The 26,380-nt window shown below is 36.6% G+C and overlaps 1 protein-coding gene across 4 annotated transcripts in view; it reads left to right on the top strand.

Annotated features, from left to right (window-relative positions):
* The window catches only part of ct (homeobox protein, cut), a 53,786-nt gene that overhangs the window by 11,887 nt on the left and 15,519 nt on the right, over nucleotides 1-26,380 (top strand). For all 4 annotated transcript variants that reach the window (XM_088032215.1, XM_088032214.1, XM_088032213.1 and 1 more), the window contains exon 2: nucleotides 13,821-13,961. In XM_088032215.1, the coding sequence (XP_087888341.1) occupies nucleotides 13,821-13,961 (141 nt within the window). The remainder of the gene's footprint in view (nucleotides 1-13,820; nucleotides 13,962-26,380) is intronic.

Here is a 26,380-nt window from a genome sequence, read left to right as displayed (position 1 = left end):
CTTTGTTTTTCCGCGCTTTCCCCCGTGTAAACCCGACTTTATCAATTATGTTGTTTTTTCGACGTAAAAATTACTATAAATGCCATTACGAACACTTGTTTATGCGAATCATTGCAATATGTTTTCCTTGGGCACTTATCTTGGCATGGGGTACCCGTCGACCACAACAGGAGTTCTTATATTTAAAGTCCCATATGAATCGAGTCTTTTTTGTGCTGCTTTTAAATATCAAATTTATTTTACTACTTCCAAACGACCGAGTGCGTCTTCCGCCCCGATTCTGGCCAACGCCGGCGACGAACCATCTGGAAGACTCTCTTTGTGCATATGTGGTATATGTCGTGATTAATTGGCTGTTTGTTTTCGGTGCTGTTCGTGTTATATTAAGAATTATCAAGTAGGCCCCGAATTTCACTTTTTCAAATCTCTGAACTTGTACATGGTCTTCTATACCCGGCAGTTTTGACTCCTGTGGGAACGTTCGTTAATCGGTTCATTTTACGCAGAATTTCACGCAGATTCCAAATCTGGGCGGAAAATCCACGTACGACAAATAACCGATTTGTGGACGAATAAATTTCGAGTAGTAACTTTTCAGTTCTCAAATGTTTAATGCTCGATATCTCGGGAACTAAGACAGAGCGAAGTATGCAGTTTTTACCATCGTTTTTCTCGCGCTTTTTTGTTTAGAATCCGCTCTCAAATATTTACATTTAATAGTCGATTTTTTTTGGGAAAAAAAAATTTCGACACAGGCGATGAAAAATTTTAAATTTTGGGTTTTTGACCGCCACTCGAAAACTATTTTACCCATCAATCTGAGATTTAATCAGATTATAGATCTCGAGCGGCTCTTTCGATTGGTGTATAATTCAATTCGATTGGTGTTTGTTACAAAAAATGACAACAAAAAGACCATCGGAAAACGTAATTTGGTCAAAATCTCTCTTATTTTTGGAGCAAACTGATGTTGTTGGTGCTCATTTTACGCAGAATCTGAAACAGAATCTAAAACTGTGCGAGTTTCCGACCTATGTCGACAAATACCCTAATTACATAGAAGGGTTTGAAGTCGGGTTGTCGCTCCGGCAAAAATTTTGGAGCTGCGGTGCTCTATATCTTCGGATCTACGACAACTAGAAATATGCGGTATGTGCTAGTTGATAGATCTCGAGTTGTTCTTTCGATTGATATAAACTCAAAGGAATTAAACGTCGTTGTCGCTCTTAAAAAGCTTCTTCAAAATGACCCCCTGACCATCTGAAGAAATAATTAAGTCAATATCTCGCTTATTTACGGACAAATTTTAAATTATTGGTGCTTACTTTACGCAGAATTTCACGCAGATTCCAAAACTGTGCGAATTTTTAACGTACGTCGACATTTATTTAAGAGTTTGAAGCAAAAAATAAATTTGGAGCTCCGGACTATTTAGTGCCCGATATCTCCGGAACTCTGACAGATAGAAAGATGCGATTTTTCCCATCGTTTTCCTCACGCTTTGTTTGTTCCGAATCCGCTCTCAAATAACGAAAATTCGATCAATTAGGCCTTGAACTTGAACTTCGATACCCGTCAATTTTGACTCCTGCGGCTGTTACGTGGGAACGTTCGTTATCGCGGTGTTGGGCACACATGTGCTATTTAAATTGTCATTACAGACACTTAGTTACAAATAATGAAGGCGATATTTGCTTTGTAACGGCATAATTAGCGCGAGGAGGTCGCCAAGTCGCAGCGAAATATTTGTGAGTGCGCCCCCTATCGCCGCCAACCTGAAGCGGCGCCCCCCGTGCCCATATGTCCCAAAACCGATTAAAAGTGTCGCGATCAAAATAAATGATTCATTGGACAAAAAAGCGAGCAGCGTCTTGAGGAACACATGTTATATGAAAACCACATGTCCCTCCAATCGATGTAGAAAAATCGCAAAACGCGCAACTACATGACAAAACTATAATAAAATTCGATGTTGGAGTGGGGGCAGCGGCTGCAGAAAAAGGGTTATCGAAGTGGGAGGCACCGATACAGAGTCCCACCTATCACTCCTCCCTCCTCTATATCTGATAGCAGATAGATGCAGCCTCTTCTGACTTTTATATTACATCGAGGTACCTTTGGCGATGTTGTAATGTTTTTTGTAGCGACGCGATCGAAGCGCGCGCTGCGCTAGTCTTTTGTTTTCTTTGCCTGGCCCGCCGCGATCATGTTATTCCACCGCGAATTCTTCCCGTTTTAATTGCGCATACAATAATAATGGTTACGTTTTGATAATTTGCTGAATTATCAGGAAACTTATCATTAATAACGCATTAGTCAGAAAAAAAGACGAGCGTGATCGACAAATAATAAAAGCTTTATAAATTATCGCACTTATCTGAAGGCTAAGGTGCTCTCTATTAATACACTGTCTAAACGGGTTCTTTCACGCGCGTTTATGGGACAAGTAGAAAAAGACGCTTTTTACGGGCGCGGTCGAAAATGGCGACTTGATCGCAAACAATGACAAAAGACAAACACATTGTGACATCACACTGATAACAAACCTCAGCGACCACAATTAATCAACGGCACTTAAATGTCGAGGAAAATTATCACTAAACGCTATTTTCCATTTAAGTTGGTAGTAAAAGTGAGATTTAATTGGTGTTGGCAAGGGGCGTGCTATAGCATCAACTCTGACTCGGACGGTTGAGGAATGCGTCCGAACGGTAATCACTCATACAAATGCACCGCGTATAGCATCAAATTTGACTACTATGTTCTCAACACAGCATCAAATTTGACTCCAATGTTGTGGATATAGTATCAAATTTGACTTCAATGTTGTGGATATAGCATCAAATTTGACTCCTATCTTGGCACTATAGCTTAAAAAACAATTGAACCCCAGGCCAAGGATATGGTCACCTGTCAAAATTTCGGCTTAAAACTGGTTGAAACCGGTGCGACGTTCTCCCAGCCGCCTATAATTAGCGCCGCCCTCGCCGCGTAGAAAACGCATCTCTCCCCCCATAGCCACCTTATTATTCAAGATGTAGAATTTTTCGCGCCCCAGCCTTCTTATTACGTGAAATATGTTCATAGCCACCTTTCTATACCGCATAGAGTAATATCTCAATGTTATTATAAAAACAATAGCTTCGCTTCATCCTCTGTGGCTGCTTTACACGATCCAGTGGCGGGGTGGTTACCCTTCCGTCCGTTTCCGTAAAGAATAAAGCGTGACGAGCCGCTAATGACGTCCACTTTCGACTGTTTAATGAAATATCCAAGTTCGGGAAAAGTAGGCGCTTTAATAAATGGATCGGATAATATCACTTGACAGATATACATCACGGGGGATTCACGCGCCGCCACTGGCGGCGTACCTTATTAAACTCGGGAGGGATATATGCAAGGCAATATATTTTGATTTTTAATTCAAACTCAGACACTGTTTTATGGTATCAGAACGGCGCTGCTGATACCGAGTAATAATCATTCTTATATATAGGCATGACGTTCGGGAAATGGAATATCGTAATCAGGATGGCATGGGGGAAGAAACAACTGACAGAGAACTATACAAAAATTATCACGGCCGTCTGCATGTAAAGCACATTCACTTTTTTTTTTCAAGGCCAACCTATATAACACAATTACAAGTGGGCAGTGATTTCGGCCCGTTCAAGGTCAACTTCCATCTTTTTTTTCAAAAATTGACATATTGATACTTCAAGGTAGCTAAAAGCCAGCAAAATTATAACATAACGACTTAATTTTTTGTTCTAGATGTCAAATTTTATCAGTAAAATTGTTTTTTTTAAAGTTGGATTAAAAATATTAAAAACGAACATCAATCAATTGACATTTTGAGGTTAATTATGTATACCATGACGTCATTATTATGACAGTTACAATATCTAAAGTAAGAAACAAATGATTAATTTAGAAGTGTGTCGTGATTTCGGCCCGTTCAAGGCCAATTTTTATCTTTTTTCCAGAATTCCAACAAGACGATTTAATTTTTTGTTCTAAATGTCAAATTTCATCGGTAAGATTGTTTTTTTTTTTAAATTGGATTAAAACTATTAAAAGCGACAGTCACGAGCACTTTTTTTTGAAGTTTATCTCAAACTGACCTTGAACGGGCATAAATTCCGGTCAATTGTCATAAACACAACGTTATAAAATATCAATCAATTGACATTTCAAGCTTCATTATTATGACAGTTCTACAATATCAAAAGTAAGATACAAATGATGAATTTACAAGTGGGCTGTGTGATTTCTGCCCGTTCAAGGCCAATTTTTATCTTTTTTTTTTTCAAAATTGACATATAGAAATTGTACCATGCCGACTGATTTTTTTGTTCGAAAAGTCAACTTTCATCACTGAAATTGATTTTTTGAAGTTGGAGCACCTGTTTGATCTGAAATAAACGTCAAATCGCCCCTAGGTCTATATAAGTTATCAGTTCAATGGCCAATGACATTTGGTGCTGAGTCAGCCAACAATAAAATCGTTTCCGATACATTTTAATTTTTGTTTTTAATTTTCACAGACGGCAATAAAAATCTTTATAGCCGCGAAAACACGAAAAGTGTGCCAGCGATTCGATCGAAGTCCTCCATATAAACGTTTTTTTTTTGTGAAAATGGTCGTTGGAAGAGTCCCGTGTAACCGTTGTGATTCGTTTTTTCGTCCAATCGCGGCGTCGCGTCGGCGTCTTGGACCAATGAACCCCATCCAAGCCAACTTTCTGGAATCCGCGTTTTTCTATGAAGCCTATTGGTCACGTGTGGAACAATAGTTATCGCGATTTTCCCACACGAATCCGCTTACGTTTGATAGTTTTTTCTCGGTAGTGATGCAATTTTTGCATCGGTCATCTTGAAAGCGCACTATCACATGAAATATTAGAAATTGTTTTGAATATTGTTGAGTCGCGACCGGCGGATCGTTTTCCCATATTTGTTTACCATATGGTTTCTGTTTGAGTTAAGAGGGTGGTTTTTTACGCGATCCGCCGCCGATAAGTCTTAAAAACGTTGTCATTAGGGCTTAGTTTGAGTTTGAGTATTGGAACCGATTTGGGGCCATCTGGTATTTATTAAGTCCCAGATTGAAATGTTTATGGGTTTGTCTGAAAGGGGGTAAGTTTTTTCGGAGACGGGTAAATATGGGACCATTATATATTATAATTTAAACACAAAGCAGTTTAAGCTGCCTACATTAAAAAATACATCAGTCTATACAAAAAGATCCTATTGTCGTCTGCTATTAATAAAGCGTAGGAGAGACACGTGATTTGTCTGCACGTAACTCACGTGTGAGAAACGAAGACAGAGCGCTGGACGAGGGTTGTAATACAGACGAGAGTAGGTGTTATGAATGGAAATTATGTTATGATTCAGTTTTAGGCGTGGTGGCACAAACTATACCCATTTTTATCGCTCCTTGTTGTAACAGTCACTACTAACATTCCCTAATTAATAAGACACTAAATTTTGACAGACAAACTTTTATAATTAAAATTCGGGAAACGACCGACAGGCACGCTTTCGATCTATAAGACATTCCACCAAAACATCGCCACTAAATATAGAGGACATTCCAAGCCGACTGGGATTCTCGCGTTTTTCACCACTTTTTCAAGGTCGAACGATATAAAGTGCGTCGCAGGAGGCTGGGACACTTCCTGATATGGAATTCTGATGTCACTAAATATAAACTACAGGCCGTCTTTGCTCGACACACTTCATTTGTTTGCACATTCCACGCTGCTGTGGCTAGATTTGTTTTTCTAATCACATTACATTCAACTCGTTTTGTTTTTTTTAATAGATTTCGGTTAACATCTTGTTTGTTTGTGGCGCACACCCGAGTTGTTGGGGCTCATTTTACGCCGAATTTTGCGCTGAATTCAAAACCGTGAGAATTTTCCCAGTACGTCAACAAATAACTGAGTTATAACCGATTAAAATTTCGGATGGTGAATTTTTAGTTCAATGCTCAATATTTTCGAAACTATGACAGATAGGAAGATGCGGTTTGCGGTATCCTTTTTCTCGCGTTTAGTTTTGGTTAGAATTTGCTCTCAAATATCTAAAATTCAATGGTCGATTTTTTTTTGTGAAAAAAAATTCAACCTCAATCATTGAATAATTTTGAATTTTTGTTTCTTTGACCGCCCCTCGTAGTCTATTTGACTTATCGATCCGAAATTTGGCTAGTTGATAGATCTCGATTGATATAGAACTCACTGGTATCAAGCGTTGTTTTCGCTTCAAAACAGCTCCTCATGGAAATTGGCTCTAAAAGACCCTCTACAAACATTATTTGATCGATATTTCGCTTATTTTTTGAAGCGTTGGTGCTCAATTTACGCAGAATTTCACGTAAATTACAAATTTCTGCTCAAATTCCGGTACGTCAACAAATAACCGAGTTGTAGCCGATTAAAGTTTCGAATAGTGACTTTTCAGTTCCGAAATGTTTAATACTCGATATCTCCGGAACTACGACAGATAAAAAAATGCGGTTTTTACCATCGTTTTTCTCGGGCTCTTTTGTTTAGAATCCACTCAAAATATTTAAAATTCGATGGCATTAAGCGTCGTTTTCGCTCCTTGAAAATGACACGCAAAAGACCCTCTGAAAACGTAATTTGGTCAATATCTAGTTTAATTCTGAAGCAAATTTGCATTGGAAAGCCTCATTTAACGCAGAATTTCCCGTTGAATCCAAATCCGTGCTCGAAATTCCGGTGCGTCAACAAACAACGGAGTTATATTATGATTAAAATAAAACAACTTTTCTCGATTCTCTCGAAAATAGCGTCGAATTTTCTCCAGCCTTTGAAGTCTTTTTTCCACTCTTTTTCCGTTAAAAATATCCGCTCAGTAATGCACCTTCTAATAGACTCCGTTTTTCATTTCTCCCAGAAATGCCATGAACATTCGAAACATTCTAATGTTCAGAATTCTGTGCATTCCAAGCACTTGTCGAGCTCTCGATCCGACATTTAATTTTATTTAATTACCTTTTCGTTTTTTATCTTATCTGGAAATAATTTTGATTTATTCCTCGTCTCCTCCGCGTAATTAACACGCTCCGTTTTGAATTCGCCAAGAGGAGTCTGTTGGACCCGAATCCGGCGAGCGCGGTGGCACTCCCAGCGCTCGTAAATCACCGTAGGCCGCTAATGGCGATTGTTTTCGAGCGTGAAATCGCCCTTTTCAGCGTCGAAACCGAATTTACGGTGTCACCCTCGACAAGAACAGGTGTTTTCGGTGGCTCCCCCTCACGGCCGTGTCACCCGTCACTCATCAAAATTTCTACAAAAATCTCAACCGGAAACGGCAAACTAAACCGAATCGCGCGCGGGTGTTAAGGACCAATTTGAATGCGAAGAAAACAAAGACTTTGTGGGAGTTTTTTTTTCGCGTGTTGGCTGCAACGGCTGTCATTCGATACGTTTTTGTTATTGGAGGAGTTTAATGGACATTAAATAAAACGGAAGAGGATGTGTGAACGATTAGATATAAGATTCGAGGGCTACCAACTTTCAAGCGCTGATTTATCGGGGCAACAAAAATCCCTAGTAATTGATAATTATTCAACAGTAAATTATTACTAACAGGTATTACAAACAATCGCACAGACAAACTACCAACACCCCGACGCCACAATTCCTCTGCAAGAATTCGATGGGCGACTGTGCGCCTATTAAATGCACATATGCATTATGAATCGGTTAAGGCTTTTATGCATGCGATGTTTAAAGAACAATTTGCCGTGCAATTGGATGATTAGGACGAGGGAGAAAAAACACACTTATAATCTCGAATTCATTTAACGGAACTGACTTAATGATTTTCAACATCTCGAGGAGAAAAAGTGCTCGTTTTTAGGACGCGCTACCGCACAATAGCCGTGAAAAATCGCTAAACACACAAATTATACAGCAGGCTCTTCACAACTGTTGCCACAGCCGACGCGATTCCACTGCGATCACAGCCAGCTAGATAACATCTGACCGACAAAAAGGGCCGCAATTAGTTAATAACTATCATTACAGGTGCTACACAAACAAAAATGTAGCTAAAAGATCGTTAACTCAACTTTATTAACTATCACTCTACTTTTAGAGTTACAAAATAGCCAGAAAAGGACCACAATTGGGTTATAACTATAATTACAAGTATTACAGAATCAAAAATATAGTTAAGATCGTTAACATAAACTTTATTAATTATAATTCAACTTTCAGATTAAAAAAATAGCTATAAAAGGGCAACAATTTGTTAATATAACTATAATTATAGGTGTTACAGAACGAAAAATATAGCTTAAATCGTTAGCATCAACTTTATTAGCTATAATTCAACTTTTAGAGTTCAAAGTTAAGTTCATAGTTAAGATCGTTAACTTAAATTGTAATTACTATAATTCAACTTTAAAAGTCAATAATAGGTAGAAAAGAGCGACAATTAGTTAATATAACTATAATTGCAGACACAAAAATATAGCTAAGATCGTTAATTTACCTTGATTAACTATATTTCAACTTTTAGAGTTAAAAAAATAGTTAAACAAGAGCAACCATAAGTTCATATAACTATAATTATAGGTATTACATAATGAAAAATGTAACTAACTAAGAAAATAGGTAAAAAAGGACGACAATTAGGTAATATAACTATAACCACAGGTATTTTAGGAACAAATATAGCTAAAATCATTAACTTAAACTTTATTAACTATAATTCAACTTTAAGAGTTTAAAAATAGCTAAAAAAGAGCGACAATTAGTTTATATAAGAATCATTATACAGGGTCCGGCAACACTTGTGTCCACCCCCAAAATCGTCCTTAATTTTAAAGACAAAATTTTGAAAATTTGCATACGCTCACAGTTGACGAAGCTCTAGAAGCTGACAAAAAAATTGTTTTTTATCACGGTTTTTTTAGCGTTGAGACGCCTAAGAAGTCTAATTTTTAGCGATTTTTGAGTTTTTGCGGAAATATTCGCGAATTCAAAATTTTTTCGACATAACTGTAACAAAAATATTTGAATTTTTGTTTTAAATCAAATACAAATTGTGATTAAAATTTGCGAAAAAAACGCTGCTTTATCAAGTTAGTTTTCAAAATTATGACGGCGCAGTGGCAAACTAAGTTTACACCAAAATTTCACAAGTCACTTCATTCACTTTTATAAAGGCTAATTTTGATTAACACGGGCATGTTGCACTTTATGGACACCAGAAATCGTTAATTAACATCGACAAAGCGACAATTTCACCAAGTAAGACTTTTGTTACAATCTAAAGCGAGCCAAAGAATAGATGTCATTTGTGACACAAGATGTTGACAGATGGGTGTAAACGTAGTTCCTAATTTTGACGTAATGAAATTGGAAACTAACTTGATAAAACAGCATTTTTTTCTCAAATTTTGAAGACAATTTGCATTGAATCTAAAATAACAACTGAGATATTTTAAACATATTTATATTGAAAAAAAATTAAATTAGGGGTTGATATCACAAATCCTCACAATTACCTAAAAATTACATTTTCAAAGCGTCGCGACGCCAAAACTATCAGTGATAAAAAACAAATTTTTGCGTCAGCTTCTAGAGCTTTGTCAACTGTGAGCGTATGCAAATTTTGAAAGTTTTATCTTTAAAATTAAAGATGATTTTGGGGGTGGACACAAGTGTTGCCGGACCCTGTATATAGCTAAGATCGTTAATTGAAACTTTATTAACTTTTCGGGTTAAAAAAATGTAGAAGAAAGCGAGAATTAGTTAATATAACTATATTTATAGCTATTACAGAAAAAAAATAAAGCTAACATTAAAAACTATAACTTTATTAACTATAATTTAACTTTTAGAATTAGAAGTGGGTAAATAATTATGGTTTGATAAAGTTGTTTGAAATTCCTAGTGTAATTAAATTAACTATATTTCTCGATGTTTCTGACAGTTAATATTTTATAGTTAACAACCTAAACTTACATTGGTTGAATATCACTGTCTAATGTTAGCTAACTTGTCTAACGTCTAATGTCTAACTTAGCTAAAATAACTAAAAATGTGCTCTGTGCTCAGTCAAAAGATTGATAATCATGGTTTTTACCATTCACAAGCTTAAAAGTTTTAGTGCAATTAACTATACTTTGTAAAATATAGCTAAATAAAGAAATTTTGATAACGGAACTGAATTTTGCTAGTTAAGATTAGAACGTAGACATTTGACCTGACTATAACTAAATTAGCAGACTTTTAGCTATAACTGGAAGAATTGGATTAGAAATTTTAGAAACTCGGGCTACAAACTTGCACGCCAGAGAAAATGGGATTAACTAATTTGATAGTTAAGATCAGAAATAAGACATTTGACTGCAAACTTTAACTATAATTGAGCGGAATTGTTTCCAAAAATGGACATCTGTCGATTTTCATTATCAGTTAAATATAGGGAACTCCAGTTTTATAGTTAGAGTTAACTGATGCAGTCTCAATATTAGCCAATTTAGACAATTATAGTTACATACATCTAATAGATCAGAAACTTCAGAGATAAACCTGAAAGTCTACGTAAAGTGAACCAACTACTTATTTTGATAGTTAAAAGTTAAGTGATAGCTAGATAGGTAACTGATAGTTATGATAGTTAAAATGATAGTTGACTTAGCTTGAGGTCGAAAAGGAAACAGATAATATCCATCCGATCGATCGAAAATCGCCGTGTAAACATATAAGTTGGATGCGTTCGATCGCCCCCATGTAGCCGCTTTAATTTTTGCTTGAATTTTAAGAACAATGGTGTTGTGTCCAGCTTGATAATGACCATTCCTTGTCCCTTGTCCGCCCCTCTGGTGACTTTCACCTTTTAAACCCCCGCAACGCAACGCACTTTCCCTTCGAAGGTCGCAAAAAATCCAGCTCGTTTGAGGGTTCGATTGAAATCAGATACCCTTATATGCTCGGTCAATATGCAAAATAACCGAACGATATAAATCTACCCATATGAGTAAGTTAGGGGTGCGTTAGCGAAACCCACCCTTATAACAAAGACAAAACAGGCTTCTTAACGGTCGTATTGTTTGAATTTTTGATCAGAATTTATGGTTTGCACGTCACGATATAAATCCACGTTGTAATATTTTTAAATATACTTGCACGAGGGTGGAAGAGGGTGGATTTGATAATAAAAAGGAGTAGTTTTGGAGATGTTAATGAGACTGCGGTACCCTCATCGCAGAATTTTGTCACTAGCCAAACTCTTTGATAACTAATTAGTGATACTGGGGGTCTGTCTCCCTTATTTTACTATTGCTAACCCTTTTATATCATCCCCTTTACTTGCGTTCTCTGAAGGTTGCCGTTGCGTATAGCGGAGAGTTCGACGAGGCGCCACCGCGGAAAAAAAAAAATTTAAGTCGCGGTGCCCGCTCGGGGGCGGCGGAGGGTGCTAATGTGCCACCCCCAACCGTCTTGTCGGTTGACCGCCGCCAGTGGGGCGCACGCAACTGTAAACTCGTCAGAAATCGAAATATATTTGAAATATTCGTATTCCTTTTGAAAGGAACACTTCAGCTTTGCATTTGAGATAATCAGAGAAGTTGAAACCCACCCCTTTGAATATTTCTTATTGATCTCATATATAAAATTAATGTAAAAGCCAAAATTCCACAAAATCACTGCGATACGCGCCGCTATTCAAAGCCTAGAATTATTCAAACGTTACAAATGTATATTGAATTCGCCTTTGTCTTATTATTCGCGAAGAGCTGTCAAATATTATTAATACGAGATGCAGCTGGAAAATACAAGTGCTCGCCTTTCCATCAGAAGAAATAGCTATTGATTAATTAATTACTGAAATGTCAATAAGTATACTTCCGCCGCCGTTTTCTGCGAGAGTGGGGGCGGTGGCCATCACACCTACACGTTGTTCCACATAACGGAATTAACAAACACAATTAGCCACTTTTCCCAGTCCGGCTCTGCTCTTTTAGCACGTATCGGAGCGAAACGACGAATAATTTCATTTCAAGACTTCAAGGAAAGTCGACGACTAATGGAATAAACGCAGATCACTGCTACAGGGACGAATCGGACAGTTTTGCAACGGGCCGAGCCTATTTGCAACTGCTAACCAGATTAAACTACTCTGATTCCATTACCATTGTCTAATGGACGGATTTGCCGTTTTATTTTTACTAACTGGATTTTAACTAGCTCAACTCCACCGAAAATATACATTTAGTTTGACAATTATGCGCGGAAACTTCGAGTACGGTCCTGAAAATTATAGTTATTTGATAATTAATAAATTGTTAATGTTGCATAGAAGCCAAAAATTTCACGTGCAAAATCTAGTTCGCGTAGGGTCATTTTTGAAGAACAAAATGGCGGCCTCCCGCCATCTTGTTTTCTATTTTTGGAGATAAAATGTCGAATTTTTGGATGTAGGTACTCCTTCGCGCTCTTTTTCAAATAACAAACGTGCATGTCGTTATCATGTTAAATAAAAGCTACAGGGCATTTCAAAATTCGAGATTTTTCCAAAGTGATTGATTTCGCTGTCGCACGCCAAATCGCACTCAGATTTCACAATAATTCCCAGATCTAACGAATTTTTAATTTCCGGATCATCGCGTGATCGCCTGAAACTTTGATGAAACAATTGACAAGTCGTCATGGATTTTCATTTGGTTGTAAAACCCTTAATTATCGCTCATTTTTAAAAATCCCTAAAAAATTGTTCGGTAAATTTAATTAACTGACTTGATAGTTAACACACTTCCACAACATCGTATTTTTGTTGTTGTATAGAAACCAAAGATTTTACTTGCACAATCTGGTTCGTGTTGGGTCATTTTTGAGGAACAAAATGGTGGACCACCGCCATCTTCTTTTTTATTTTTAGAAACAAAAGGTTGAAATTTAGGATTTAGGTACTCCTCCGCGTCCTTTTTCAAATAACAAACGTGGATGTTATTATCAAGTTAAGTAAGAGCTACAGAGCGTTTCAAAAGTCAAAATTTCGCTGTTAATAATAATAATAATATTATAATCACAGTCAATTTAAAAAACTTGCAGTAAATTGCACTAATTTGATAGTGAAGGTTGAAATTGAATACATTTGATCTCATTATTAGTTAAGTTTGAGTGAAAAATGTGCTAATTGCAATTAGAGCATCTGCACATATCTGCTGGCCCTAATTAACCGCCGCCGCCTTGATCGAACTTTTTCGTATTTGCGGCATTACTTTGTAATCCGTCGCCCTTTTGAATGGCGTTCACAAAAAATAAACAGCGGCGGATCGGCTTTTTTCCGAAAGTATCTTTCTCGCGCTGTTTAATTACTCCAAACTTTTTGAAAGGCAATCCGCTTAAAGAAACCGATAACTTTATTACTAATTACATCTTCTAATTAACTAAGTGACTGTATCGCCCGTCTCTCTCGCCTTGGAATTATCGACGATTTTGACGTTATCTTCGTTTCGATTTCAATCCCTCGAGTGTTTATTTTTTCTTCGCCACTCGAAATCGAATTATCAACGTCGATGATGCTAATACCAAAAGGATTCGGCTTAATCAAAATCTTGAATAATTTTCGAACCGTGACAAATAATCGAGTGGAATTTATATTGAAATATTCCCAGTATTACTTCATTAATTGCAACTTGAGATAGTTTATTATTAGATTTTCTGATTCCGACGTTCCGCCGCTCTAATCGAATTAACGATAATTTGAAATCGGATGTGAATTTTCTTACGTCTTGACACTCATTTTGCCCGTTTTTCTTCCAGAGGGCCACGCTGGCGGAGAAGGAAGTCACCACGCTCAAGGAACAGATTGCCAACAACACAACGAATAACTGCGAGAACAAAGAAGGAACCAACATGGACAGACAGACCTTCGAAAACGAAATTGCCACCAAAGATAAAGAAGTGAGTTTTTCCATCACTCACTTTTTTGAGTTACCACGTTACACGGACTTTTTTCAAATGACCAAGTTTACACCGCTTAATTTTTGGATGGGCCTGTTTACACCGCTTTTCCCCGCTGCCTGTGACTAAATTTGCTATTATTTCGACGTTCACTTGTAATAAATTAATCATTGTCTCTGTTGTCATTAAATTTGATTAGTTGTAGAATGCTCGAAGAAATGAAAACACTGCCGGTATGCAATAACTGTCGGCGATTATTTGCATAATTATGACTGCGAGTAATTAACAACATTTTTTACGCGAGGGCTTTCCGCGCGCCCATTTTTCAGGCCGCCCTGTAGATATTCGAGGCCGTTTACACCACCACTTTAATTTTAATTTTTTTTTTAATGGGTTCGTTTACACCGGCATCTCTGGGTGTTTACGTGGGAAAGGTGAGTTTTTTTGTTTTAAAAATAGCCGATTGATACAAATCGCCGCGACTCGAGATTATTTGTGTCGAATGTTCCGATAAACATATTTTTTCGTCGGCTTGGCACCGTCACCGGTTCAGGGGTGAGGTCATAAAACCTCGTTCGATCTAACTTCGGCCGCTCGTTTCGAAAATAATTGTTCTTCCGAAAAACTCGCGGTGACTAAGCCGCCTTGATTCTATTTTTTCTTTTATTAATGGGCCGTTTTGATCCAAAGCAAACTTTCGGTCACATGCGCCATTAAAAACGGAGTGCATCGATACGACATTTCCTCGGCGCTGCCAACACTAAATATTAATAAAAGTACCAAAATGAGGAGCGTTAAATTCTATTAATACGGCGGCGCTTCCTGTGGAGAAAAATCGGGCGATAGGGCCGATATTGGAAACGAAAATAAGCGAATTCCGAGGCAAATACCTCGAGGTTTATTTATCTCTTTTGGTTGGCCGGGGTTTGGCATTCGCGGCTTTGGCTGAGAGGCTGAAAATTCCGAGCTAAATCGCGAACAATGTTTATCGGGGATTTTTTTATTTTCAAACACCCTGTAACGTAAATAATCTCACGACGGTGATTTGTTAGTGTGACTTAGAAACCCTCAAAGATTTCACGTGTAAAATCTGGTGTGCCTAGGGTCATTTTTGGGGAACAAAATGGCGGGCTGTCGCCATCTTGTTTTCTATTTTTAGAGAAAAAACATCGAAATTTTGGATTTAGGTACTGTGCTCTTTTAATTAGCTAACGTGGTGGTTATTATCATGTTAGTCAAAGGCGATAGGGCGTTTCAAAAGTCAAAAAATTTCCAAAGTGATTGATTTTAGTGTCGCACGCCAAACCGAGCTCTGATTTCACAATAATTCCCAGATCTAGCGTATTTTTAATTTCCGGATCATCGCGTGATCGCCTGAAACTTTGATGAAACTATTGACAAGTCGTCATGGATTCCCATTTGGTTGCAAAATCGAGTGACCTCGCGTCCTCGTTTAAAAAAATCAAATCCCCCCGAAAAAATTGAAAATCGTGTAATGAAAATCGGTGTTTTCTTTGTTTACGTCTAGGCCACCCTTGACGTAAACTCGATACCGCGTTATCTCCCGCGATAAAACACGAGTAAAGACTTGCGTGATTTTTCCTCCCTCATTGTGATTCGTGTTTTTTGTTTCGACTTCGATCCGAGGTGACGATTTAAAAATATAGTCGGGATAAAAGTTACACTTAATCTACTCCACGATACTATTTCTGTCCGTTTTGTTTGACGGGGCGACGCCGTGCGTTTATAAATAAAACCGAAAAGTTTGACAACCGCATCAGTTCCGAACGTGTTTTCCTATCCGACCATCAATCGCGAATATTCATGAGGACGTTGGTATATTTATTTTTTTTAAGTGCACCATAAAAATGGAAATCGTACCATCGATACCTGTACACTAGAATAGTCCATTAAACACATCCGTTCGCAACTCATTTGTTAATGCAGAATTTTCATTTACTTCACGCATGTGTGATCAGACATTTGTCAAAATACGCTATACCAAACAATGACACAAACGATAAGCTTTTTCGATAAGTACGAGCTGTTTCCGTTTCCTCCTCCGTAATTCTTCAACGAATCCACGATTATTGCTACTATCTAAGTTCAGTGCCACTACTCGTATTGATTACGCGATTGGAAACACGCACTTACCGCCCTTGTGACAAAAAGAACCTTTAATACTCACGTTTTACTTATCGATAATATCGTTTATAAGACCCAAAATCGCCACATTTCGATTCCGATTTGGGCAAAATGGAAAAGTTGGCAAGACGTTCGTCCGATTGGTCAGTGCATTTCCGCCATAAATTGGGGCCAAGTTACGTCGCCCCATAACAATATAATAGCGAAATTATCGTTTTATTTATAATCCGTAGCGCTCGGTGTATATTTTTAATGAAATAAGGATGAGATGCAGATTTTGACAGAGTGTCCGTGAGTAAACAAGTAGCGCATCGAGATAATGGCGCTAATAAACATAAAAATCGCCATTAATCAAACTTATTTTCGTATCCTTTTGATCCTTAAAAAAACAACAAACCGCTCAGCGTCACAATAAAATTTTATCGCGATTCAAAAATGGATTAATTAGGAATGACGAAATTCGGTATTTTCTGCTGTTTTAGCAACAAGAAATATTAACTATCGGGATTGAATTTTGTTAACAATACAGGTGCGTTCCGAATTATAATAATAGAAACTAGATTCGGAGCGGCAATTATAGAAGAATAGACAATTTATACGGCGATTATTATCGGAGGTTGGACCCGTTCCATTATTCATGCTTTAACTTAATTAATGATGAAGAGACGATACTTATAACCGGCCCTTGGCATTTTTCAATGTTCAGCGATTCATTTTTAATATTGGAGAAAAAAACGCGAGTCAAATTCCAGTTTTGGGTGGAACAAAATGGCGGCGGCGGCCATCTTGTTTACTTATCAAAAAGAAATGAGAACTTCACGGAGCGCAAAATTGGAAAAATTTCTGAAAAAAAATTAGGTCTTTTTTCCAGATCCAAATTTTGGAAAAGTGTGGCACCTTGTGTTATGTTTTGCTGAATCTCAATTTTGACCAAATTTTTCAGCCCAATTTGGACTAATTGTAAAGTGAGGTGCTAGAAAGTCCAAAGATTTTAAGACAGAAAGTCGAATAGATGTCGCAAATCTAGTTATATTTTATATAATTCATTTTTTTATAATTTTTGTATGACCATTAAAAAATGTGCAGTCCAAATTCTGCAGTCAACATGTCAGTCCAAAACTTGAGTTTATATTTGGACTTGTAAACGTGCACTTGTTCTATCTCAAATGAATTTTTGTTGAAACTCAATTTTGACCAAATTTTTGAGTTCGATTCGTAGGTATTTGGACTGATTTTCATGTGAGCCACTAGAAGTCCAAAGATTTTAAAACGAAATGTCCGCTTAACACCCCAAATTTAGTTCCACTGTTTACCAAGTATTTGTATAATTTTTAGAAAATGGGTAGTTCAAATTATGCAGTCAAAGTAGTCCAAATTTTGCAGTGAAAGTAGACCAAAACTTCCGAAATTTCCCTGACGATGACGAATTAGTGCTCACACTTTTTATTTGTTAAATGTTCATCGAAACAGATTTTTGTAGTCCAAATTTTGGAAACTTGTCAGTCCAAAACTTAAGCTGATATTTGGACTGTTCAGCGTACTTGCAATATTTGCTGAAAATATTTGTTTAATAACTAAAATTCGATTAAAAATGTGAATTTAATTTGTTGATATTTGGATTGATTTGGCAAATTAGGTAGTCCAAAGATTCGTCATATTTTATATTTGTATCACTACAAAATTTACTCTCCAAATTCTCCAAAACTTGCTCCCAAGTTTGCTTAAATTTGCAGTTCCATCAGTCCAAAACTTGGTCAAATTTTGGACTTCCAAGTCCAATTGTTTAAAATTTGGACTTTTATGCCACAATTCAGCTCGTCATGACGTATTTGTTGAAATTTTGAACGTTAAATAAATCTATTGAACGTCAAAATGGCGCCCCCGCCATCTTTTCTCCTTTTCGGAAAACAAATGTGCCCACAGCTCTCTCGATCCTCGCCACAATGGCGTGAAAAATCTCCTCTAAAGAAGCGACAATGGAAGAAAAATGCCGCGTTGTTCGTGTTGGTGTTTCCGGTAAAGATTGGCGATAAAATCGGCAAAAATCCAGCTAAAGTGATTTATTTTCCGCTTTGCGTTGTAATCGGTTTATACAGAGAACAAGTGTATCTATAACACAGTTTGTCTTAGTTTTACGTCGTTTCCGTCATCTTTTGCCCTCTTCGGCTGGAGGGCGCGTCGACGTGGCATAAAAAGTATCGGAAAACGGCCTAATCCTACTTAAGATGTTCGCAGGCTCCGAAGAGAAAAAACAGCAAGCAGGAATCTATAAACGATGAATTCAACTTTGGCGTTAAGTTTTAAGCCGTAATTGAATTCTACTGTATTGAGTTTACTTGAAGAGTTATCAATATTTATTTCCCCACGGTATCACATCGCAGCTGTTAATTTCTCATCTATTAATTATGAGTTGCAGTATTTATAAAGAGCGAGAGATTCTTATTATGTTGCTTGTTCTTCGTCCGTAAACATTTCGGGAGCGTGTGATTGATAAAGTATTCGCATAAATTAAGCGAATGCCCTTTTACGGGACGATTTATAACAATCCGCAGGAATCCGGTGTATTCGTTACGAATATTTCTTGTTCTTATCGCGAGGAATCGCCTGCGAATACTGTAAAGTCTATGAAAAACGACTTCTTAAACGTTTAACTCGCGCTGTTATTGCATGTGTACATACTCACTTGCTAGTCAAAATAAATAAAGCCACCGGTTAAATACCACTTCAAAGCTTTTTCATTACGCTTTTAACGATTATAGGCTGCTGGAACTACCTGCGATTCTTTTATAAACATTACCAAACTATTTCGGGAACAAATTATTCTTGACACGAATTGATCACATTCTAGCCACTTTTTCATTTTTTTTTCTTCGACTAGTAGAAAGAGCACTGAAAGCCCCTTATTAGTAAAGGTAGAATAAAAGCAGACTCATCGCTCCGAGCAGAAATTTCAATACCCCTTTGTTTTCATATGTAAGATAATATATAAAACCTTTTTCGTAACACAGCGCGATGTAATTATTCGCAACTTTTTCTCCTCGTTCTAATTTTCCCGACGAAAAGCTCGAATTTCCCCGCCGAATAATTACTTATGAGAGGTCAGAGAGTTTTATTACAATTTTTCGCGAGCGATTCTTTAGGTTTTTTGCCATTCACTTGATGATGGATACGTACGGATATTGAATATCGTGCCTCCGCATTGTATAATTTCGCTAATTTATTACTTGGTTTTAGGTTGCCCGGTCTCAACCCTTTCAGCTGGTCATCCCCTTCGCGTTTTCACCCTTCTCTCATTCATAACTTACTAACGTCTGACGATTCCAACGGCACAGAGCCGAGATATGCAACAAAATTTCAATAAACGTGCACTCAGTAGGCGAGATTTATCCGAATTTCGACTTCTTTGTCAAAAGTATACTTTTTTAAAGTCAAATTACCTTCGTTTGCACTTACATATAAGTCTTATAGATAAGAATCAGTTAATAATTTTGAATTTTTGTCTTTTTAACCACCACTCGTAAACTATTTGACCTATCCACATGAAATTTGGCCAATTAATTGATCTCGAGCAGCTCTTTCGATTGATGTTTAACTTAAAGATATTAAGCGGCATTTTCGCACCGAAAAAATTTGGTACAAAAATGGCCCCAAAAAGGCACTATGAAGACCTACAATTCGGTCAATATCTCCGTTTATTAGTAAAACAAACTCAAGTTATGGATGCTCATTTATGGCAGAATTTGACGCAGAATTCAAATCTGTGCTCAAAATTCAGGAACGTCAACAAATAACTGAGTTATGGCAAATGAAAATTGGAAAAAAAAATCCGACTCAATCGATGAACATTTTAACCGTCTCTCGTAAACTATTTGACCTATCGACCTGAGATTTGGCCAATTAATATGTCTCGAGCTGCTCTTTCGATTGATGTAACTCAAAGGTATTAAGCGTAATTTTCGCCCGAAAAAATTGGTTTAAAAATTAACCCGAAAAGGACCTTTTGAAAACCCAAATCGGTCAACATTTTGTTTATCAGTGAAGCAAACTCAAGTTCTGGGTGCTCATTTTACGCAGAATTTCATGCAGAATCCGAAACTGTGCGAATTTTCAACGTACGTCGACAAATAACCGAATTAGAAGCGTTTGAAGTTTCGGCAAACATTTTGGAGCTCCGGAATATTTAGTCCTCGATTACTCCGGAACTGCGACAGCTAAAAAGGTGCGGTTTGCACCACAAAATTGTTGTTTAGAATCCGTCCTTGTGGCCTTTTGTCCGCTTTGATTCCCAAAATTTCAAAAACTCCGCTCTTTAAACTCTCCGAGTTCATCAACCTCCGTCGTTTTTTAATTCAGATAAATTCGCCAATAATTAGGCTTATCGCGTCAAATATTTCCTATATCTCTAAAGTACGCTGTTATTTTCGAACGCGAAAATTTGTCAAACGCTTCGGATTTACGACTGTTTAACCTCTCCATGCTGTTTATTTTTTTCTGCCCCCGAAATATTTATAGCGCTCTCCTCGCAATAAAACTTTGAAACTTGATCGCGTTTTTCCATTGTCGTTAATCAATCGTTTCTAATTATTGCCCGCGATAAACGCCTCGTCTAAATATAGACCGCACAGTGTATTCCCAAAACGCAGAGGTTATCGAAATTCAATTCGGTAGTTCGATTACAAATAAAAATACGAAAACTAATAATCAGTCGGTGATCGATTCGGCGCTCGGTAAGTCGCTCTTTTGCGTTTTTTTAATCACGAAATCGAATCGTAAGGCGTTCAGTAATAACGACACATGAGGGAGAAATTGTAATTAGTAAAATGACGTTCCCTATTCTCTTTTCCTAAGCATAGTCCCTTAATGCCAAATCCAATCATACAACATCGCATGCAAATATCTCATTCGGATTGGGGGGTTTTTCAAAGTGCGAGAGCGCTCAAAAAGGCGCAAGATCGCTGATTGTTGTACTTGCGAGTTATGTATGCTGCGATCGGATAATTTCATTACTTTTGAGGGTTACAGAAAAACAATTATGCTTGATTTATGTTGCGGAAGAGCGGGGCAAAATCGTGTCTTTGTTTAGAGGTCTTATCGGTTTCGGCGCTTATCGCAGCGCTGGACGAGTTGCAACAAAAAAGTCAGTCCAAAACTTTAATAAATCAGTTAAAATTACGATTTTGTGTTCTTCATTTCCAAAAAAATTGTAGTCCAAATCCTACAGAAATTAGTCCACATTTTTCAAGTGCGAAATAGTCTAAAGGTCCAATTACAACAATTTTTTTTATTCATTTCGAAAAAATAGGAGTCCAAATCCCACAGTGGAATCAGCCGAAATCTTTTAAGTGCAAAATTTATAAAAGATCTTAATTTATTTATACTTATTCATCCATAATCTAGTTAAAATTACAAATTTGGGATTTTCATTTAAAAAAATATATAAAAATTGTAATCCTAATCCTACAGTCAAGTCAGACCAAATGTTTGAAGTGCGAAATTTATTTATATATACTTATTCAAGTACAGTTTAGTTAAAATTACGAATCTGGGTTCTTTATTTAAAAAAAAAGTTTAAAGCTACATTTTGGAAAAGGTACCGTTTTTTGGGACCTTTGAACTCGAATAGATGATATTTGGACTATTTTACAGGAACGTCAGTCCAAAACTTATTCGAAATGGGTACTTTTTCTACTAGAAGGTCAGTTGAAAATGCCGATTTTGTGTTCTCTATTTAAAAAAAATTGTTCAAATAATATGGTCGGTCAGTCCAAATTTTTGGACTTCTTTAAGTGTGCTTGTCCTGGTTCGCATTTTACACTGAATTTAAAGTTACATTTTGGAAAAAAAATCCGTTTTGGAGACCTCTAAACTCGAATCGATGGAGGAAATTTGGACTTCATCGATATTAATATGTAGTGTTTGGGGTTAAAAACCATTTTTTCCAATTAGAACAAATTTTTACTGGTATTTTCTATATTCTGCGATTACATCAGTCCAAATCCTGTTCAAAATAAAGAGTTTTTCAACCAGAATGCAGATCCTATAGCCACCATCAGTCCAAATCTTGATCGAAATTTGCATTTATTTGTCTGAATTTACACCCTGTTCTAGATCTAAATATAAAATATGAAAAAGAAATTAATTTTTGGGCACCCTAGAACCCGATTTATCGATATTTGGACTAATTGACTACGTGCAACTAGAACTTCAGTTACGAGAATTCTGTTAAGCACCACAAATTTGGGATATTTGTTAAGAGCGCGCATTAAAAAAATGTTTGTAGTGCAGATTCATCAGTTATCTTAATCCAAATTTTTGGACTTCTTTTTGTAATCAAGTATAATTAATCCAAAGCTGTTTTGTTAAATATGCATAAAGAGTTGCAGTCCAAAATTTGATTAATACTGTATAAACAATTTGTCAGTCAGTCCAAAGATCTAATTGAAGTTTTAGTAGTAAAAATTAGTACTAATCTGGACTGCGGACGATTTTAAGAAAACTTGCAGCGCCTCCTTGATTTTTTGCGTAAAAAATCAAATCAAAGAGTAGTAATTCCCATTTGATGAAAAGAAAAAACCTAAAAAGTGGTTCGAATGTGATCATAATCGTCCGTTTTTGCGCGATCTGTTGCTCGTATTTTTCCAAAAAAAGTGTTTGCAAAGTAGTAAAACTGTGCCCTCGCTTAATTAACTTCCTTACACGTAATCATGGAGCAAGAAACGTTAACTCTTGACGTGCAAGCGTTTCCTCAGCGGAGTTATCAGACGCGCCACGTATCTAATTTAAATATTATATCTCGTATTTTATCCCAATCAGTCAGAGATCCCTAGCGAAAGGGGTGAGTTTCCATATAGCTTAATCACTCAACCCCCCACCTCCCCTTACGTACGTCTAAGCTCCCGATAATCAATAATTATACTGAAATATAAAGAGAAAAGAGCCAGGCGAATGCCGATTTGGTCGTGATGGTGCGGCGCGCTAATGAGAAAGAGGGAGAGGGCGCGCTTGTTTCGACTTATTCTTGCTTGCTTTGCATTGTAGCCATCAATTGTGTATTTTGATCTGCATCGAACTTTGGCTATGAATCATGCGATCTGCGTATTATTCATACACGGGAAGAAGTTTGAGGGAAAAAATCGCGCAAGTTGGATTGGAAATTGATTGGCGGCTTAAAACGGAATGTATATCTGGCATCTCAACCACATTCTATATTTCGGTTTCGGTTCTCAATTTGGCCCCCTTTTCCCTTCCACCCATCTGGTCTGACAATTAGAGTGATACCAACTAAGTCTGAGCAATATCGATTGATTATTTCCCCTCTCTCTTTCTCCACTGATTGACATTTTCTCGTCTTTGTTTCACATACGGAGATTATTCATTTGCACGTTTATTATACCTCCAGACATCGCTTCGACTTTTCCTCCGATTGACACTCGGATTACCAAATCAAACTTTTCATTTCTCCAAATCGAGGATTATTCTTAATTGGAACAATTAAAATGGCCGACTTCGCGAGCTGATTTGATTGGCGGCCAATATCTTGCGAAACTTCTTCGGGGAGAGTTCACTACACTTGCCTCGTATTTAACTTTTCCTTAAGACAATTGATTATTTAGCGAGTGAAACGAATTGATGCTCGAGACTTTAACGGATTACAAACATCGAGAATAATGGCTTTTCGGCGTTTACACTTTTATTTTATTCGATCGTTAACTTTGCTTTTGACACTTATCACGTTCGAACTACTTTGGGTGGCTTTGACGCGGTGATCACTTGCAAACCACTTTCGCATTTTTGTCAGTTCGAACTCACACGCTCAATTACACACATTTGCTGCTTCCACATCGCATCTTTCCAAGTCCTAATCCAAAATTTAAAGTCGGTCGTCCAAATACTAAGTCCAAATTCGATAAAAAATTGTAATTTGAACTTCACGTCAGTCTAAATGGACAGTTATCGCAAAAAAATCCGGGAAAACAATCGAGTTTCACAAATTTTTTTTTAAACTCAAGTCCGAATTTTAAAGAATTTCGTTCATATAAAAAATATAGTTACGAAATTTAGACTTTTTTCATCAGAATTCAGTTGAAAATGCCGAATTATGGTTATCCATATCAAAACAAATTGTAGTCCAAATCGTATAATCGGTCAGTCCAAATCTTAGGACTTTTTTAAGTGTGCTTGTTCTGATTTAAAGTCACGTTTTGAAAAAAAAAGTGCCGTTTTTGAAATCTTTTGAACTAGAATCGATAATTTTAATCAGTCCAAAACATGTTCGAAATTTGGACTTTTTCCACCCGAATTCAGTTGAAAATAGTGAATTTGAGATTTCCATTTGAAAAAACAAAACTACGCCAAATCCTACACTCGAGTCAATCCAAATCTTTGGACTTCTTTAAGAGAGTCGATGATATTTGGACTTCATCGACTTTAGTGTAGTCGATTGAGACATGTCAAAGAATGTTTGGGGTTAGAACACATTTTTTTCCCATTTGTGAAATATTTTGGTGGTATTTTCTATGTATATTTTGGGGTAAAATCAGTCCAAATTTTGTTTAAAATTAGAACTGTTTTACCAGAATTTAAATCCAATAGCCATTAGACTTTTACGCCACAGTCTAAATTCTGAAAAAACAAACGATTTCTACAATTTTTTTTAAACCCAAGTCCAAATTTTAAAATGTAAAAAATCTGTTACAGATTTAAGAAAACTTCACGTGTAATAATATTGCAAAAGTAAGCCCATCAAAATTCAAATCACCCACTTTTAAGTTCAAATTTTTATTACAGTTTTACTTGGACTTCTAACTTAATGTAAGTCCAAATTTTTCATTATTTTTTATAGTTTGAGCACCCAAAAGTCTAAATTTTGAATTACCTGAACTTCAAGTAGGTTGTCCAAAGCAGTCCAATCTCGGCTACTTTTTTTCTTTTCGCTTATCTTATAAATAATAAATAAGTCCGAGCAAGTTACAGACCAAATTTCTAATCAAAAAACACTCAATTACTGTAAATTTAGTCTTGGAAACTGAAGCTTCAGTCCAACTTTTGACACGGATCGTCCAATTTCGAACTGTTGAAGTGTGAAATCATCCAGACTTCTGTAAAAGCTACAAGTTTAGGTTCATTTCAAAATAAATTCGTAGTTCAAGTCTTAAAGTCAAGTCAGTCCAAATCTTTGGACTATTTTTTGTGCAATTTTAGTTTGTTTGGGGTTAACATCATTTTCTCCCATTCGAGTATTTTTTTTTAGGATCATAAATATTTTGCAGGTACATCAATCCAAAACTTGTTGGACTTTTTCAACCAGAATTCGACTAAAAATTACGAATTTGAGTTTAGCATTTCAAAACTTTTGGACTTATTTAATCGTCCAAATGTCAGATTTCTGGAATAAATGCAAAAATCCAATTTGGAACATTGTAGATAAACTCTTGAAGTGAAAAATCGTCCAAAGTTAATTGCAGTCCAAATTTTAATTTTAATTGCAGTCCAAATTAAATGACAATTTTGGAGGTATTTTCGATATTCTGTGAATACTTCAGTCAATTGTTTGAAATTTGTACTTATTCATCCAGAATTCTGCTAAAATTACGAATTTGTAGCCCAAATCTTAAAGCCAAGTCAGTCCAAATCTTTTGACTTTTTTCCTAGTTCGCATCAGTTCAAAATTTGTTCGAAATTAGATTTTTTCAACCAGAATACAATAAAAAAAATAAAGAATTTGGGTGTCACATTTCAAAAAATTTACTTTAAAATTTGGACTTATTTAATAATTGCAGTCCAAATCCAAAATTTGGAAAAAATCAGTGACTTCAACGTGACCAACGTGCCACTTTTTTCGGTGATTATACGTGATTTTTTCAATCAGTGGCTTGAATGTGACCACCGCGCCACTTTTCCAGTGGTTTGAAGGTGATCACCGCGCCAATTTTTCAGTGGTTTGAATGTGAAAATTCTCGTTTTATTTCTCGTTTGCCTTTGACGTGACTCTCGCCTATCTATTAGTCATGCAAATTCCCTTATCTCGTAATGAAATTAGTTTTAGGGTTTGGAGAAAAACAATTAAGGATTGATTTATGAAAGTAAAGTTGTAAAAGAGTGCAGTTCGTCATTGTCGGTCTCGTCGTTTTTTCTCATGCTTGTTATTGTCTCTATTGATGTTTCGAACAGAGGAAATAGTTCATTAAGTTTTTATATTTCTCATACATCACTTAATATTATTTATAATCGCAAGGTCAGAAGAGGACGTTCGTGTAAATCCGGTTTTCATAATA

The sequence above is a fragment of the Gnatocerus cornutus genome, chromosome 3 (genome assembly GCF_029298725.1).
Source record: "Gnatocerus cornutus isolate USDA-ARS CGAHR chromosome 3, icGnaCorn1.1, whole genome shotgun sequence".
In the NCBI taxonomy this organism is placed as follows: Eukaryota; Metazoa; Arthropoda; class Insecta; order Coleoptera; family Tenebrionidae; genus Gnatocerus; species Gnatocerus cornutus.
This window is presented reverse-complemented; position numbering and strand designations above follow the sequence as displayed.